This window comes from Lepidochelys kempii, chromosome 5 (genome assembly GCF_965140285.1).
Source record: "Lepidochelys kempii isolate rLepKem1 chromosome 5, rLepKem1.hap1, whole genome shotgun sequence".
NCBI classification, from domain to species: Eukaryota; Metazoa; Chordata; order Testudines; family Cheloniidae; genus Lepidochelys; species Lepidochelys kempii.
In genome coordinates this window covers 33,689,591-33,709,142 of record NC_136384.1, presented here as the reverse complement: position 1 = coordinate 33,709,142, position 19,552 = coordinate 33,689,591, and the positions used below count along the sequence as shown (strand labels likewise).

Genomic DNA, 19,552 nt, shown 5'->3' with positions numbered 1-19,552 from the left:
ATTAATACTATGAAACTGATTAATAATGTGTATACCGGCTATTGACAATGATTGTGAATGTAAGGAGCCTTTTTAATCTATTTTAGCATTAATGCAATAAAAATGCACTTTGAGATAACTGTAGTGTAACAATGAGAAAATAAAGCCACTTTATATGATTTACTTGCCAACATGTAGAAGTTATGTTTAATACATTCTGACCCTTTGACAGTGATATTTTTTTGTATCTTCCTTTCTTGACTTTCCATGAACAAGCTTCGAGATATCTGTCTTTGTGAGTCAAGCGTAGCCCAATACTGTATACCTACAAAGATAATTGAAATAATAAAACCTATGTGGATAGGATTATAAGCAGATAGACATCTCCCTACTCTTTTTTCTCCCCATTTATTTTTGCTGTTTTTTAAAAAATAAACTAATAAAATATTAACAATTTTAATATTTTTATAGATTGTGAATATCATACTTAAAAAATAATCATTTCAGAGTTGCATGCTGTTTTTGGGGGGGAGGAGGGAACCCAAACCAACCTACCAAAACCAAAAAACAAACCAAAACAAACTCAAATGCAAATAGAGCAGGTTTTCATGCAAAGATTCGATGACTTGCTGTCTACTTACTGGTTTCATTTAATGTATCTTCTTTAGACTTTAGTCTGACTTCAAAACAAATTGTGGCATTTATGCATACTGTTTCTTTTTTATCCATATTACAGTTTTTCTTTTGGATATTGATTTTATTGGGTGTGAAATTCATGGAAACATTTACTACAGCTACATCACGAGACCTTAAGAAAACACCAAGAGAAAAGAAGACACTTAAATAATGTAAATCTTTTAGCATTTTAAAAACAAACTTGTCAAACTGTGCAATACTGTACATTACTGAACATACATACAGTGATATAGGCAGATAATGACATACACTATACATACTATAAGGTATACTGTATAATGGGAAAGGAGCAGTTACTGGAATACTCTTCAGACCTTCCATAGAAATGCACAAAGGATAAGATTTTCAGAAGCATCTAAGTGACAGAAGCCTAAGTCCCATTTTCTAAAGAGATTGTTAGGTACTTAGGAGCCTAAATCTCATTGCAAGTCAAAGGGACTTAGGGTATGTCTACACTACGAAATTAGGTCGAATTTATAGAAGTCGGTTTTTTTGAAATCGGTTTTATATATTCGAGTGTGTGTGTCCCCACAGAAAATGCTCTAAGTGCATTAAGTGCATTAACTCGGCGGAGCGCTTCCACAGTACCGAGGCAAGCGTCGACTTCCGGAGCGTTGCACTGTGGGTAGCTATCCCACAGTTCCCGCAGTCTCCGCTGCCCATTGGAATTCTGGGTTGATATCCCAATGCCTGATGGGGCTAAAACATTGTTGCGGGTGGTTCTGGGTACATATCGTCAGGCCCCCGTTCCCACCCTCCCTCCCCCCGTGAAAGCAAGGGCAGACAATCATTTCGCGCCTTTTTTCCTGAGTTACCTGTGCAGACGCCATACCACGGCAAGCATGGAGCCCGCTCAGGTAACCGTCACCCTATGTCTCCTGGATGCTGGCAGACGCGGTACGGCATTGCTACACAGTAGCAGCAACCCCTTGCCTTGTGGCAGCAGACGGTACAGTACGACTGGTAGCCGTCATCGTCATGTCTGAGGTGCTCCTGGTCGCCTCTGTGAGGTCGATCAGGAGCGCCTGGGCAGACATGGGCGCAGGGACTAAATTTGGAGTGACTTGAGCAGGTCATTCTCTTTAGTCCTGCAGTCAGTCCTATTGAACCGTCTTATGGTGAGCGGGCAGGCGATACGGACTGCTAGCAGTCGTACTGTACCATCTTCTGCCGAGCAGCCATGAGATGTGGATGGCATGCAGTCCTTCTGCACCGTCTGCTGCCAGCCAAAGATGTAAAAGATAGATGGAGTGGATCAAAACAAGAAATAGACCAGATTTGCTTCCCCCCCTCCCCTGTCTAGGGGACTCATTCTTCTAGATCACACTGCAGTCACTTACAGAGAAGGTGCAGCGAGGTAAATCTAGCCATGTATCAATCAGAGGCCAGGCTAACCTCCTTGTTCCAATAACAACGATAACTTAGGTGCACCATTTCTTATTGGAACCCTCCGTGAAGTCCTGCCTGAAATACTCCTTGATGTAAAGCCACCCCCTTTGTTGATTTTAGCTCCCTGAAGCCAACCCTGTAAGCGCCCCTCCCAGCGTCAGAGCAATGGCAAACAATTGGGCATCTGAGAGTGCTGTCCAGAGCACTCACAATGGAGCACTCTGATGGGGCTAAAACATTGTCGCGGGTGGTTCTGGGTACGTGTCGTCAGGCCCCCGTTCCCTCCCTCCCTCCGTGAAAGCAAGGGCAGACAATCGTTTCGCGCCTTTTTTCATGAGTTACCTGTGCAGACACCATACCACGGCAAGCATGGAGCCAGCTCAGGTAACCGTCACCCTATGTCTCCTGAGTGCTGGCAGACGCGGTACGGCTTTGCTGCACAGTAGCAGCAACCCATTGCCTTCTGGCAGCAGACGGTGCAATACGATTGGTAGTCGTCCTCGTCGTGTCCGAGGTGCTCCTGGCCACGTCGGCTGGGAGCGCCTGGGCAGACATGGGCGCAGGGACTAAATTTGGAGTGACTTGACCAGGTCATTCTCTTTAGTCCTGCAGTCCTATTGAACCGTCTTATGGTGAGCAGGCAGGCGATACGGACTGCTAGCAGTCGTACTGTACCATCTTCTGCCAGGCAGGCAAGTGATGAGGATTGCTAGCAGTCGTATTGTACCATCTTATGCCAGGCAGGCAAGAGATGAAGATGGCTAGCAGTCGTACTGTACCATCTTCTGCCAAGCAGCCATGAGATGTGGATGGCATGCAGTCCTTCTGCACCGTCTGCTGCCAGCCAAAGATGTAAAGGATAGATGGAGTGGGTCAGAACAAGAAATAGACCAGATTTGTTTTGTACTCATTTTCCTCCTCCCCTGTCTAGATCACACTGCAGTCAGTCACAGAGAAGGCGCAGCGAGGTTAATCTAGCCATGTATCAATCAGAGGCCAGGCTAACCTCCTTGTTCCAATAACAACGATAACTTTGGTGCACCATTTCTTATTGGAACCCTCCGTGCAGTCCTGCCTGAAATACTCCTTGATGTACAGGCACACCCTTTGTTGATTTTAGCTCCCTGAAGCCAACCCTGTAAGCCGTGTCGTCAGTCGCCCCTCCCTCCGTCAGAGCAACGGCAGACAATCGTTCCGCGCCTTTTTTCTGTGCGGACGCCATACCAAGGCAAGCATGGAGGCCGCTGAGCTCATTTTGGCAATTAGGAGCACATCAACCACCACACGCATTATCCAGCAGTATATGCAGCACCAGAACATGGCAACGCGATACCGGGCGAGGAGGCGACGTCAGCGCGGTCCCGTGAGTGATCAGGACATGGACACAGATTTCTCTGAAAGCATGGGCCCTGCCAATGCATGCATCATGGTGCTAATGGGGCAGGTTCATGCTGTGGAACGCCGATTCTGGGCTCGGGAAACAAGCACAGACTGGTGGGACCACATAGTGTTGCAGGTCTGGGACGATTCCCAGTGGCTGCGAAACTTTCGCATGCGTAAGGGCACTTTCATGGAACTTTGTGACTTGCTTTCCCCTGCCCTGAAGCGCATGAATACCAGGATGAGAGCAGCCCTCACAGTTGAGAAGCGAGTGGCGATAGCCCTGTGGAAGCTTGCAATGCCAGACAGCTACCGGTCAGTTGGGAATCAATTTGGAGTGGGCAAATCTATTGTGGGGGCTGCTGTTATGCAAGTAGCTCACGCAATCAAAGATCTGCTGATATCAAGGGTAGTGACCCTGGGAAATGTGCAGGTCATAGTGGATGGCTTTGCTGCAATGGGATTCCCTAACTGTGGTGGGGCTATAGACGGAACCCATATCCCTATCTTGGCACCGGAGCACCAAGCCGCCGAGTACATAAACCGCAAGGGGTACTTTTCGATAGTGCTGCAAGCTCTGGTGGATCACAAGGGACGTTTCACCAACATCAACGTGGCATGGCCGGGAAAGGTGCATGACGCTCGCATCTTCAGGAACTCTGGTCTGTTTCAAAAGCTGCAGGAAGGGACTTTATTCCCAGACCAGAAAATAACTGTTGGGGATGTTGAAATGCCTATATGTATCCTTGGGGACCCAGCCTACCCCTTAATGCCATGGCTCATGAAGCCGTACACAGGCAGCCTGGACAGTAGTCAGGAGCTGTTCAACTACAGGCTGAGCAAGTGCAGAATGGTGGTAGAATGTGCATTTGGACGTTTAAAGGCGCGCTGGCGCAGTTTACTGACTCGCTTAGACCTCAGCAAAACCAATATTCCCACTGTTATTACTGCTTGCTGTGTGCTCCACAATATCTGTGAGAGTAAGGGGGAGACGTTTATGGCGGGGTGGGAGGCTGAGGCAAATCGCCTAGCTGCTGGTTACGCGCAGCCAGACACCAGGGCGGTTAGAAGAGCACAGGAGGGCGCGGTACGCATCAGAGAAGCTTTGAAAACCAGTTTCATGACTGGCCAGGCTATGCTGTGAAAGTTCTGTTTGTTTCTCCTTGATGAAACCCCCCGCCCCTTGGTTCACTCTACTTCCCTGTAAGCTAACCACCCTCCCCTCCTCCCTTTAATCACCGCTTGCAGAGGCAATAAAGTCATTGCTGCTTCACAGTCATGCATTCGTTATTCATTCATCACACAAATAGGGAGATGACTACCAAGGTATCCCAGGAGGGGTGGTGGAGGAGGGAAGGAAAATGCCACACAGCACTTTAAAAGTTTACAACTTTAAAATTTATTGAATGACAGCCTTCTTTTTTTTGGGCAATCCTCTGTGGTGGAGTGGCTGGTTGGCCGGAGGCCCCGCACCGTGTTCTTGGGCGTCTGGGTGTGGAGGCTATGGAACTTGGGGAGGAGGGCGGTTGGTTACAGAGGGGCAGCAGTGGCAGTCTGTGCTCCAGCTGCCTTTGCTGCAGCTCAACCATACACTGGAGCATTCTGGTTTGGTCCTGTAGCAGCCTCAGCATTGAATCCTGCCTCCTCTCATCACGCTGCCGCCACATTTGAGCTTCAGCCCTGTCTTCAGCCCGCCACTTACTCTCTTCAGCCCGCCACTTACTCTCTTCAGCCCGCCACCTCTCCTCCCGGTCATTTTGTGCTTTCCTGCACTCTGACATTATTTGCCTCCACGCATTCGTCTGTGCTCTGTCAGTGTGGGAGGACAGCATGAGCTCGGAGAACATTTCATCGCGAGTGCGTTTTTTTTTCTTTCTAAGCTTCACTAGCCTCTGGGAAGGAGAAGATCCTGTGATCATTGAAACACATGCAGCTGGTGGAGAAAAAAAAAGGGACAGCGGTATTTAAAAAGACACATTTTATAAAACAGTCGCTACACTCTTTCAGGGTAAACCTTGCTGTTAACATTACATACATAGCACATGTGCTTTCGTTACAAGGTCGCATTTTGCCTCCTCCCACCGCGTGACTACCCCCTCAACCTTCCCCCCTCCCTGTGGCTAATAGCGGCGAACATTTCTGTTCAGCCACAGGCAAACAGCACAGCAGGAACGGGCACCTCTGAGTGTCCCTGAAGAAAAGCACTCTATTTCAACCAGGTGACCATGAATTATATCTCACTCTCCTGAGGATAACACAGAGAGATAAAGAACGGATTTTGGTTGAATGCCAGCAAACATACACTGCAATGCTTTGTTCTACAGTGATTCCCGAGTACGTGTTACTGGCCTGGAGTGGTAAAGTGTCCTACCATGAAGGACGCAATAAGGCTGCCCTCCCCAGAAACCTTTTGCAAAGGCTTTAGGACTACATCTAGGAGAACCGCAAATGCCAGGGCAAAGTAATCCTTTCACATGCTTGCTTTTAAACCATGTATAGCATTTTAAAAGGTACACTCACCAGAGGTCCCTTCTCTGCCTGCTGGGTCCAGGAGGCAGCCTTGGGTGGGTTCGGGGGGTACTGGCTCCAGGTCTAGGGTGAGAAACAGTTCCTGGCTGTCGGGAAAACCGGTTTCTCCGCTTGCTTGCTGTGAGCTATCTACAACCTCCTCCTCATCTTCTTCGTCCCCAAAACCTGCTTCCGTATTGCCTCCATCTCCATTGAAGGAGTCAAACAACACGGCTGGGGTAGTGGTGGCTGAACCCCCTAAAATGGCATGCAGCTCATCATAGAAGCGGCATGTTTGGGGCTCTGACCCAGAGCGGCTGTTCGCCTCTCTGGTTTTCTGGTAGGCTTGCCTCAGCTCCTTCAGTTTCACGCGGCACTGCTTCGGGTCCCTGTTATGGCCTCTGTCCTTCATGCCCTGGGAGATTTTCACAAAGGTTTTGGCATTTCGAAAACTGGAACGGAGTTCTGATAGCACGGATTCCTCTCCCCAAACAGCGATCAGATCCCGTACCTCCCCTTCGGTCCATGCTGGAGCTCTTTTGCGATTCTGGGACTCCATCATGGTCACCTGTGCTGATGAGCTCTGCATGGTCACCTGCAGCTTGCCACGCTGGCCAAACAGGAAATGAGATTCAAAAGTTTGCGGTTCTTTTCCTGTCTACCTGGCCAGTGCATCTGAGTTGAGAGTGCTGTCCAGAGCGGTCAGAATGGAGCACTCTGGTATAGCTCCCGGAGGCCAATACCATCGAATTGTGTCCACAGTACCCCAAATTCGAGCCGGGAACGTCGATTTAAGCGCTAATCCACTTGTCAGGGGTGGAGTAAGGAAATCGATTTTAAGAGCCCTTTAAGTCGAAATAAAGGGCTTCACTGTGTGGACGGGTGCAGGTTTAAATCGATTTAACGTTGCTAAATTCGACCTAAAGTCCTAGTGTAGACCAGGGCTTTGAAAATGGGACTTAGTCTGCTAAGTCATTTTGGAGCTTTTGAAATTTTTATCAAAAATGGTTGTTACTTCTTACTTTTCTGATGTTTGCAAAGTATGTAAAAGCCAGCAAATTAAAACCACACTGAGGCAACATAAAATGTATTAAGAGCAAAAAATAAAAGTAGTTCTAAGTCCAAAATTCTGGTTGGCAAAGTCTTGGGAGAAGCATTATTTGTTATGACGATTTCTGTTCTGTTTTTATAAGACAACGCTGATTTGTCTATGAAAACTTTCACTGACTTCAAGGTTAAATCCAGCCCAGTATAAATAGGCACAACATTCATTGGCTTCAGAAGTTGTATCTGCTTTCACTATTATGACTTAACCTATCTAATGTTGAAGTACCTAGATGCCTCAACCAGGTCAGGCCTCTGTTGTACCAGGCATATATAGTAAATGACAGTCCCCATGCTGCCACGTCTTATGATTTTGTCAAGAGTCTTGTGATATTTGGTATTTTGCTTAAAGCCCCAGCTCTTGGGGATCACTGATTAGGTAAGAATCTTAGCTGTCATTTAAAAACAAAAAGGAAGTTTCTAGTCTTTGTAGTCAAAGAAAAGCTTGAAAATGTAACCCAAGGGCACCTTAATGGTTCAAAGGCCAGAATGTAAATAAGAAGACCCCAAACTTATTATTTTTAAAATTTCTTATGATTGTTAAGAAAATCTGATGATTTTTGGAGTCTGACTCATGATTTTGACCTTTTGGGGTTGTTAACATTGAGTCTCTGTCCCAAAGAAAGACAGGCTAAGACCCTTGATCCTGCAAAGACACATGCTTAACTTTACCCACTGTGAGTGGTTCCATTGCGAAACTGGGGCCTAAAAGACAAGACAATTCGATGAGACAAAAGTAGGTTGGAAGGGGAAAGAAGAAAAATGGGGAAACAAAAGACAGGATCTGCTTAGAATAGACTAGCTGTCATTCAGACAGTAATCACAAACTCAGCACCAATACTGAATTTAGTCTCAGGTGTTCATTTAAATTAGAACAGGATTTTATATGTTTAATTATTATTATTACAGGAAGTGCTGGATTTGTTATTTATTCTTTTGACCTTAGATGTAATGTATGCTTAATTTTGCCATAACATCTTAAGCCACAGTTAGTTCAGTGAAAATGTTGCAGGTTCTATTTTGTCTACATTCTAAAAGAATAGGGTCTTTTTGTTTAGATAAAAATTTTAAAATTATGTTTCCTTTTATAATATAGCAAGTTTCATTTTTTCATTATTCCTCCTCTCAGGGAGACATTAAAAATATTAAGATCCATAGATAATTCTAAAATATGAGATGAAACAAGTAGACACAGGTGAGATACATCATTTTCCTGCAATAGTCCACCCTTCAATCTGGAGTGTGTACGTTAATTAATTAGGTGTTTAACTTGTGCTATTATTTTAATGGACACACACACTCCTATAATAATTGGGCCTGCAAATTTACCCTAATTGTAAGGTCAAATGTAAAAAGTGAGCGTAAGTTTAAAAGATGTCACAATAACCTATAGCAAATGTTGATGGGAAAAGATGCAAAAAGGCGACAAAAAATAAATTAGTCTGAACAAAAAGGCCTATTAATATAACTCAAGGTATGTGTTAAGATCCTGCTTTGTAAACAAGAAAATTCTAGAACTGAAAATCAGAAAACCAAAATTGGTGTGCTAGAAACTAGGCCTAATAGATGGACAATACTGAGAGGACTAGTCTGCTCATCATTCCCCTTTTGGGGTCCTCAAAAAGAGACTGTGAGAGGAAAAGCTAGCTACTGTGATGCTGGTTGACTGTGAAAGGAGCAAGCTTCACTATCATGGCTGCTACTCGTACTGTCTTCTAATCTTGAAAGATGTCCTGACTAGACCAGACTTGAGAGAGGGAACCAGAATACATCACCACCTCCACTGGCTTTGGCTAAATCCCAAATACTACCTGGGATGTGAGACTTGTATGTTCTTTTCCTTCTCCACTTTATTTCTTCTCTTTCCTATCCCTCTCCTTTTTTCCTTCTGTCTAACAAGAGTCTGGCTTAGTTGGCCAAGACTATATATTTTGCAACACTGCTCTAAGCCTCTGTCACGAAACAGGAAGATAAATGCAATGCCCTAAACTGCCCAATGTTGGTACAAGTTTGCCAGGTCTTGGAGTGACTGACAAGACCATGAGCCATGCTTGTGTTTCTCCAGAAGTGAGGCTGCAAGTGAGAGAAGCTGTATTTTCTCTGTTATTTTTTTCTCTCCCACTTTTGTGTGTGTCTCCAACTTGTTGGGTCTTCTAGGAAATGGGAAAGGATGGACAATAACAGCAGGAGCAACAGCTCAAGTTCCAGCCCATCTCTTTTTCCAAAGAAAACAGTTATTACCACCTATAAAACTGTTGAACAAGGTGTGGAGGGGGATGGGCTGGAGGTGGGAATTCCTTCTGAAGACTCTCCAGGGAACAAGGAATGTTGTTAAAATGAAAACCTTATTTAAGGCTTTGCATTTCAAATGCTTTAACTGCTTTTCCTTATTTTTCTGTACCTTTAATAAAAAGTTAAAAGGATACTTAATGGTTTGTTTGCCATGGCACAAAGTAAGTAAGCTGAGGTCTCTGTGTACCAAACCCTGAACCTTGTTTAACTCTGTTTAATGTTGGAAAGTTTCAGGTCATATTAATGCCTATGGCTCTTTAGGCTCTTTTATTCCATCTAAATACATACAACAACAGTACAGGAATAAGGAAAACAGTCAACATGAAACCTTTTATCTACCAACAGAGAACATCCAACCATCTACAGGTGATTAGGGTTTGCCCTTTAAACAAATGCTTTTAATATACATACCAGAAGAGGGCAGCACCACCAAGGCCTCCAATAGTGACATCCGTTAGACCATCACCATTTAAATCCATTTCTCCATGTATAGACTGACCAAAAAATTTCACTTTTTCCCCATCTCCACCTGATGGAATATGCTATGAAAAAGAATTAATAGCTTTATGTCGTATACAACAACTCATATATCAAAAAATTAAGGATGCACAAGTTGGGTGTGAATAGGCTTTTTAGAATTTTAACACTGCATTTTCATTATAGACCAGGGGTGGCCAAACTGTGGCTTGCGAGTCACATGTGGCTCTTTTACCATTAAAGTGTGGCTCACGGAGCCCCCCCCCCCATGCACCTCCCCATTCTCCACCTACCAGACTGGGGGGAGGGAGAGCTCAGGACCTCTGTCTTACAGCAGGGTGGTAGGGTAGGGGCTTCTGCCCAGCAGGGAGCAGGGCCTCGAGGCTTCAGCCCCATGGGGCACACCTGTCAGGGCGTGGGGAGGGGGGGTCTCGAGGACTTCTGCCCAGTGGGGAGGGGGGGTCTCGAGGGTCAGCTCCGTGGGGTACACCTGCCAGGGCTCAAGGCTTCAACAGGAGCTGGGCTGAAGCCCCGGCAGGCACCTCCTGTGGGGCTGAAGTCCCGAGCACCGTCAGGTGCGCCCTGGCTCTCGAACTTCTGAAGGTTGTCTTATATGACTCGGAGGGTGAGTAAGTTTGGCCGCCCCTGTTATAGACCTTCTAAAAGAGTTACCATGGTGATAAGCACAATATAAATGCCCAATATAAATGGATCTTTTAGGAATTGTTAAGTGTCTCCTTTATATATTCATACAGAGCATATTTAGAAGGTTTCTAATGAAAACACAGTAGAAAACATGATAAAACATAAGAAACAGTGTTTTCTAACAATAGATCATAATAGTCAAATTTAATAAAGTCAGAATGAGTTTAACTGTACTTAGCATTCTCAAAAGGAAGCTGTCAAGGTTGCGGAGGTCACAATTTGACCCTACTGAAGTCGGTGGAAAAACTCCCATTGACTTCAGTGGGGTCTATCAAACTCTGACTGAAGTCAATAGGAATCTTGCCATTGAGCCACAAATGCTGTACTAAAGAAACTAAGGATTTAATCCAAAGTAAATGGAAAGACTTCCACTCATTTCAATAGGAGCTGGATCAAGCCCTCAAGGAGTAATAAGTCCACCCTAATCAAAGGATATGTCTGTTAAGATACACTGTTTATAAAAAGAAAAGGAGTACTTGTGGCACCTTAGAGACTAACAAATTTATTAGAGCATAAGCTTTTGTGAAGTACAGCTCTGATGAAGTGAGCTGTAGCTCACAAAAGCTTATGCTCTAATAAATTTGTTAGTCTCTAAGGTGCCACAAGTACTCCTTTTCTTTTTACGGATACAGACTAACACGGCTGCTACTCTGAAACCTGTCACTGTTCTTAAAACTGCTGCTAAACTATATGTTTGACTCTATAACGGTCCTCACTTGGGGAGTGTGGCCTAATGGTCATGGCTGCAACTCTTGACTGCCAAGGGGATTGTGGGGAGGGGAGCCTGGGCTCTCCCACTCCACCAGGCTCTGACCCAGGGCCCTTTGGGCTACCAGTAATCTGACACCCCAGGCTGTATAAGGCTGTCCTCCCTGGGCCTCTTCCTCTTGGACACCCCCTGGGATCAGCTTAGTCCAAGGCTTTCCCCTGGTGGGGAAACCCAAATCACAATAAGTAAGAGGGGGTTACCAATATCCAACCTCCACAGGATACTTCCTTCACTGGTTGTTTCTGGGGTGGGTCCTTCCTTCCCACACAGAAAGCCCCTTTGGGCAGTTGTGTCAGAGTCTTAAGCTTCCCGCTGCTCTGCTGGAGCTGTGGGCTGCAGATCTGCCACCCAGCTCACCTCCAGCTCTGCCACCTAAATGTGCTAAATCCCTGCCTTTTAATTCCTACACTAGATGGAGCATTTGCTGCAGGTGTGGCTGAGTGGGGCTGGCTGAGCCCAAAATAATCCTTTAACCCCTTGTAGCCCAGCGTGGGGTTTTACACCCTATCACAGACTCCTACCTGTGCATATTCTTTCCTTATACTATTGCCATTGCCATGATATATGTACACAGCTCCTCGATGATCATCCTCTAAAGGAGCTCCTATTACAATATCGTGAAACCCATCAAGGTTGAGGTCCTTTACTGAAGCAATTGCAGTCCCAAAGCGTGCACCGCAAGGTTCGTTCTTGTGATTTTTGCAGGAACTGTGCTTTAACAATGAACAGCAAGTTTGCTTCATAGGTTCAAGGCTCATCTGATATTCAAATGTTGTCTGTGAAAAGGATAAATGTAATGTTTAGGGACTGCCATCAACTTGCAGCAAAGCAGGCTTTTAAAAGCACGTGCACTCAAGACAAACAGATAAATTACACAAAGTTAAATCGCTTAACAGAAACCATGTGGTGTTAAAATATTATTCTATATATGCTGAAAAGCTGTGGTTCCTAAACTATGGCTGCCATACTGACTCTAAGCAGGAAAGGAGAGACATGCAGTGTGTTTGTCTGTCTGTGACAGCTGTCTGAAGTAATGGGCTGTAGGAAGGCACAGCATCCTAATAGTGTCTGTATGGTACTTTAACTAAACCACTTAACCCCTTAAGGTGCTGCAAGGATTCTTTCCAAAAGAAGTTCCCTGAACTGGAAAGATACAACAAGATTTATTCTGGATCACAAATGGCAGTTGTCCTGAACATTGTAATTCCAGTCTTGGTAAGGTATGGGTTGTTTACTAGCCCTGAAATAGTCACCCCATGTGTGCAAGATTGGATTCTTTTGGTCATCAGGGTCCATTCAGGCTGTGCCAGGTTCTAGTTGTCCTCAAGCCCCCCACCTGAGGTATAAAGGGCAGAGTGTGCCCAACCATCCTCAGTTCATTTGTCAATACAGAATGCCAGAGGAGTAGGTCTCTGTAGAAGCAGGGAAGGAGGGCAGGTTGTGGAATCCATGTGGACAACACATCTCAAAGAGTCACAGTTACTGTAAGGGAAGTAACCATGCTTTCTTCTTCAAAGGATTATTCATATGGATTCCACTTATGATGGCCATCAAGCAATTTTCTGTTTGTGTAGAGGTGGATACTAGGAATCCTGCAGGACAGCCCTACCAAAGTAGGCATCTGATCTGGATGCCTGTATCAAAGAATAGTCTCCTGTTAATGTGTGGACTGAACTCCATGTTGCTGGCCTTATACATGTCACAAATAGGGACATTCTTCAGTCAGATAGCAGAGGCTGCATGACCTCTAGTGGAATAAGCTGTAATGTGGCTGGGTGGATCTAACCTGGATAACTGTAACACACTCTTATACACTTAGAGACCCATATTGATACTTTCTGCGATGATATTGTGAGATCCTTAACCCTATAAGCAAAGGTCACAAAGAGCCTACGTGTGTTCCTGAATGATTTTGTCTTGACAATGCCCTTATTACATCAAGTATAACTTCCCCTAGGGTTGAGTTAACCTTATGGAAGAAAACTCGGAGATTAATAAATTGGTTCATATGGAATTCTGAAACAACTCTGAGCAGGAAGCTAGCTCTGAGAATAAAGCTGTCCTTATGAAACACTATAGAAGAATTGACTTATGGACCTGAGTCACCCCTATCATTCAAGCTGATGTAATGACTACTTGTCATAAATATAAAGGGAAGGGTAAACCCCTTTGAAATCCCTCCTGGCCAGGGGAAATCTCCTCTCACCTGTAAAGGGTTAAGAAGCTAAAGGTAACCTCGCTGGCACCTGACCAAAATGACCAATGAGGAGACAAGATACTTTCAAAAGCTGGGAGGAGGGAGAGAAACAAAGGGTCTGTGTGTCTGTCTATATTCTGTCTTTGCTGGGGATAGACCAGGAATGGAGTTTTAGAACTTTTAGTAAGTAATCTAGCTAGGTATGTGTTAGATTATGATTTCTTTAAATGGCTGAGAAAAGAACTGTGCTGAATAGAATAACTATTTCTGTCTGTGTATCTTTTTTGTAACTTAAGGTTTTGCCTAGAGGGGTTCTCTATGTTTTGAATCTAATTACCCTGTAAGGTATCTACCATCCTGATTTTACAGGGGGGATTTCTTTATTTCTATTTACTTCTATTTTTATTAAAAGTCTTCTTGTAAGAAACTGAATGCTTTTTCATTGTTCTCAGATCCAAGGGTTTGGGTCTGTGGTCACCTATGCAAATTGGTGAGGCTTTTTAACCAACATTTCCCAGAAAAGGGGGTGTGTGCAAGTGTTGGGAGGATTGTTCATTGTTCTTAAGATCCAAGGGTCTGGGTCTGTAGTCACCTAGGCAAACTGGTGAGGCTTTTTACCAAACCTTGTCCAGGAAGTGGGGTGCAAGGTTTTGGGAAGTATTTTGGGGGGAAAGACATGTCCAAACAGCTCTTCCCCAGTAACCAGTATTAGTTTGGTGGTGGTAGCGGCCAATCCAAGGACAAAGGGTGGAATATTTTGTACCTTGGGGGAGTTTTGACCTAAGCTGGTAAAGATAAGCTTAGGAGGTTTTTCATGCAGGTCCCCACATCTGTACCCTAGAGTTCAGAGTGGGGGAGGAACCTTGACACTACTAAAAAGCCAGTCTTCTTAGATAGGTGGTACAGAGAACAGATTGCTAATGGTTCAAAGTGGGGAATCCATCAACCTTATTAATACTATGCTGAGGTCCCAAGTGGGATGGAGCTTCTGAACTGTAGAAAAAACATTAAAGAGGCCTGTAAGGAATCTGGTCACTGCAGGGTCAGAAAACACAGCGTGGCCCTGGATAGGAGGGTGATGCATAGATATTGTTGTTAGATGGATCCCTCTGAAACGAATAGAAAGTCAATCATTTCAGGGGCAGGAAATAGTCCAATATTGATAACATGGGTATTGTTGGGAAGCTGGTGATGAGACGCCCAAATAGAAGACTTCTTCCACTTAACTTTATGGAAGTCAGTCTAGTTGAGGCTTTCTTGCTTTGGAGCAGAATGTTCTGAACTTCTGCTGAACACTTTCTTTCAGTGGATGTTGGGTAGCCAGTTTCCAGGCTGTCACGTATAACAATACTGGATCTGGATGTAGGATCTAACTGTTGTGTTGTGTGACTATGTTGGGTGATTCAGATGATTTCCCTATCCCTGAGATGAGACATCTGTCACCAGAGTATTGGTATGCTGATGTGCAAAAAAGGTTACTCCCTTGCACATCTGAGATGTCTTTTTGCCAATCTAATGAGAGGGGACTTCTTGAGGGTGGAACTGTGACTAACACATCCATGTAGTGTCTGCTGTGTAGATACACTGATTTCAATCACCCTTGCATGAAGTATAGGCAAAGTCTGTCAAGCTGTCACATAGGACCATAAGGACATGTGTCCCAGAAGTATGAGGCATGCTGTTATTGAGGTTTTTGGATGAGCTTGAAGTTGGCTGATGAGGTCGGCTATAGTTTGGAATCTTTCTTTTGGGAGGCAAGCTCTTGGTAATCTAGAATCTAACATGACTCCTATGAACTCTATGCTTTGATTAAGAGTAAGTGTGGATTTTTCACTGTCTTTGAGCCCAGTGTAATGTTACTTGAATTGAGTTTGTTACCTGCTGGGGATGATCTTCCTCAGATCAACCTGTAAATGGGATACATCTCCTCAAATGAGCTGCCAAGTACTTGATGGTACCCTTCGAGCTGTGGAAAGGCCAAAGGGCAGGACTTTGTATGTATACAGAGATATTCCTGCTAGAAATGTGAGATAAATCTGACTCATAGGAAATATGCATTTAAGACACTGAACCTTCTTTCTTCTTTGGAATGATACTATTGTAGAAATAAACCCACCTACCTCTGAACTCTAAGGGTACCTATTTTGTTGCTCTGAGACGTAGCAGAGAGTCTACTTGCTTCAATGGTATTTTGTGAGGGGTCCCTGAAGGGGATGGGAAAAGGGGGTGGAGGGTAGGAAGGGACTGAAATTGTATGCAAATATCCATTACTGACAATCTCTTGGACCCACTGGTCCATGATGGTCCCAATCCAGGCTACTGAAAAAAAGGAAGGCAGTTACCAAAAGAGGCAAAGTGGGGGAGGAGAAGAGAAGAAATCTCCAAAGGTTCTGACTGTGGTATGAAAGCTGCTGTCAAGAGAAAGACATCAAATGTGTCGTATCTGTCAGAGGCAGTGGGTCATCTGTATTGGAACCTCTACTTCTTCCTTGGTAGCTCCAGTGCCCCCTCTGGGTTATAATAGTATGAGGCACAGGAATGCTGGCTGAAGGAGGCTTGAAGTCTGGCTTGCTTTCTCTTTGGCATGTACTAGACTAGAGAACACAAAATGGCTCTGGAGTCCTTTAATGAGTGGAAGGACTTGTTGGTCTTTGAGTTGAAGAGATTGCAGTCCTCAAACGGAAAATCCTCAAATGATTTGGACATCCCTTGGTATCCCCAGTGACTAGCACCAGGAGGATCTTCTTATTGCCCCCAGTGTGGTCATGGTGTATGCAGATTTCTCAGACACATCCAAAGCAGCCTGCAGGGAAGTTCCCAGCTATCAGCTGTGCCTCTAGCATGATGAATTTTAATACTTCGTGTGCTCCTGCAAGAGGTCTTTCTATAAATTGAGACAATTTGTTCGAGTGCAGATAGTCACATTTTGCCAGAAGCACCTGGCAGTTGGCAATGCCTATCTGGAAACTGTCAGAGGAGTAGACTTTTTTGCTGAACAGATCCACTCTTTAACGATCCTTTTCCCTTTGTGTTGTTTATAAGGCCCTTGCTGCTTGGATCTTTCCTGAATAGCTGCTATGACAAGTGAGCTTGGCACCAGAAGTGAATAGAAGCCCTTGTGAGGGGCTTCCTCAAAGCCCTTGTGATGAACTTGGTACCATCTATCCACCCTCTTAAAAGTGACAGCTATTGATGCTGGAGTCTGCTCCTCATCCTTGCAACGGTCCCTCGTTAATGCATATGGTGACTCTACCAGGTATGGAACGGTGCAGAATGTCTAGCTGATCATGCAAGAGAAGCCACACAGTTTCCAGTGAGATGTCAAGGGTCTTGGCCATTAATTTCACTGTGTAATCCCTCCCTGACTCTCAGTGTGCTTCCCATGGAGGGGGATGAACAGGAAATGAGTCTCTATGATAGAGAAGACATACCCCTCCTCCAGTGGTGGGGCTCCCATTCTGCTGTGTTAGGGTGCTCCTGCATCCCTTTATCTGGGTAGGAGAAGCAGATGGTACTGCATAGCTGTATGTGTTCCTGTAATTTCAGTGACTGAAGGCCTCGTTAGCATAGCTGATGTTGTATGAGTCAGCAAGGGGGACTCTGGTACCAGGCTCACTTGGTCTCAAATAGGCCACAGGTGTCAAAAGGGATGATATCAATGCACTGGGTCCTGTGGGTATCAAAGAGTCAGTACTGGAGGAAAGGTGGTCAGTGGATTTAGATTTAGCTGGTACTGCTGGCATCAGAGTCCAGAGGAACCCATCTTAGGCCATTCCACTGCAAAGTTCAAGACCAGCCCGAACACAAGTTGACAATTGTGACCCAGTTACGAGAGTCTCCTTATCTCTGAAGTGAGGCTCTTTCCTACCCCTGCTCCAGACAATATAACCTTTGGCTGGCATCCCTTCTCAGTGCGCTTGGAAAAAGAGAGGCAGCTGGAGCAATGGTCAGGGATATGCCCTTCACCTAAACGAATCAGCCATTTAGAGTGCCTATTGTTGAGAGGCACAGAAGCATCACGAGGAGCATGTCTTAAACTCCTAAGATGCAGCTTCTATTATCAGAAATTGAGTCCCAGTACTGGATGGCTGGGGCTCTGAGCCTATTAACTGTGTAAGAAAAATTAATAAAAATGTTATATTTTTAAGCCACTGGGCAAAATAAAAGTTAACTAACTACCTCAACTAATAAATCACTAACGCTAACTGCAACAGTCACAGAGATGCAGTCAGACACTGCAAGGGTTCTATCTCACCACCATGGGCAGTAAGAAAGAACTAAGGGATGGTTGGGCTCATAGTACCCTTTATGACTGGGAGTGGGGATGGTGGGGTATGAAGACATCTAGGGCACAGGCATAGCCCCAACAGACACTGCTGGTCAAAAGAATCTGATCTTACGTGAATGGGGCACATGCGCCTCAAGAATGGAATCCACATGGACAATCAATTTGAAGAACATTCAGGAATATCACTGCCAAGTTAGAGAACGAAGTGAATCAGAATCTATCTATCTGGGCCCCATCCCTGTAATATCTCCACAACTCACAATCTTTAATGTGCTCATCCTAACAGCACCCCTGTAAAGTATGGGAGCACTATTACATCTATTTTATGCATGCACTTGGGGCTTGTCTACATGGGGACACTTGGGAAAATTAATTTAAATTAACTAAAGATATTAATTTAAAGTGGATTAGTTAAACTAGATTAAACTCCTGTGTGGACACTTTGATTCATAATTAAAACTGCCTTAATTTGATTTAGCTTAAGGTAAAGGCCATTTAACTTCTGATTCAGAGTGTCCACAAAGAGGCTTAATGTGGTTTAACTAATAATCCACTTCAACCATTAATTTAGATTAATTTCCCTGAGTGTTCCCATGTGGACAAGCCCAGAGTCAAACAGGAAGTATGTGGCAGAGCAAGGAACTGAACCCATTCTCCCCCGACCCAGACTAGCACTCTAACCATCCTTCCTCTTTAAGCAGGAAGACCCAACAAGTTCCATCCGCACTGCAGTTGTAACTAACTCAGGAAACCCAGGTACAGCAAGGTTTTCCCCTAATTTGTTGACAACACAGATGAAAGTTGTAGTATGAATGGGGGCTGAACTCAGTTTTCACCCAGGTCTATTAAGGATACATTTCTTAGCCATATAAAATATTACGTTAGATTCCCTGGAACTACTCTGTATTATGTGCTGGTAATTTAACTAGATTTGTCATTAAAAAATATTTTCCATTCTGCTCTTTTTGTAGGCCACCTCCCTCACCTTCTGTCATTTGAGTATCTCCAAGTCAAGGTTTTAATCAAATTATTTGTTCAAATAAGGGATCCACAGAAACTAATGAGCATATCCCTTTTCCCCAGCCAATAACTGTATCGCTGTTACCTTGTTCAAAGAATACACATACACTTTTCCTTGTTCCTCTTTTTCAGTTCCCATGTACATAGGAGCTCCAACTAGCAGAATGTCTGTAAATGAGTCTTTATTGATGTCAACTGTAGTAATAACACTCCCAAAGTATGACCCAATCTGCAATAAAAACATATGACATATTTATTATAGGCGAGACTGATAGTACTGCTTAATATTATGGAGGCTCAACATTTCCCATTATAAGACCATGTTTTCAGTTGCATATATCTTTGAGACATTAACCATTTGGGCTGAAATTTTACAACTGAGGTTTCTGCCTTAAGTTGCATTTTCTGGAAAATTTCAGCCAAAATGGTTCACCAATTTCTGAGAATCAGACTAGAAAAAAATGTTTTTTTCCCTTTAGAAAAATGTGGGGACCTTTTCCTTGAACTGCTTTAGCACTCCTCCCCCCTTGCTTTGGGGGCAGGGAATTGACATTTGGCAGGGCGTGGTCTTTCCGTCAGGGATCTATCTTTTGCTCTTCCTGTGAAAATCTGCTCAAATTTGGACAAGTTACAAGCCTTTGAAAAATATCCGTTTTTAGCTTTAGTAGAGAGTTAGAGTTTAGTGCTCTACCCTCCATAACTCCTACATGTGACCAGACTATGCATACACCATCCCCACAAGGAAAAT

At 44.4% G+C, this 19,552-nt stretch overlaps 1 protein-coding gene across 2 annotated transcripts in view; it reads right to left on the bottom strand.

The window, feature by feature from the left end:
* ITGA1 (integrin subunit alpha 1) overlaps positions 1–19,552 on the bottom strand; it is a 129,586-nt gene that overhangs the window by 32,957 nt on the left and 77,077 nt on the right. For both annotated transcript variants that reach the window (XM_073343911.2, XM_073343913.2), the window contains 5 exons: positions 18,890–19,033; positions 11,821–12,075; positions 9,760–9,890; positions 621–787; positions 168–304 (listed from right to left, as the gene is read on the bottom strand). In XM_073343911.2, the coding sequence (XP_073200012.2) occupies positions 168–304; positions 621–787; positions 9,760–9,890; positions 11,821–12,075; positions 18,890–19,033 (834 nt within the window). The remainder of the gene's footprint in view (positions 1–167; positions 305–620; positions 788–9,759; positions 9,891–11,820; positions 12,076–18,889; positions 19,034–19,552) is intronic.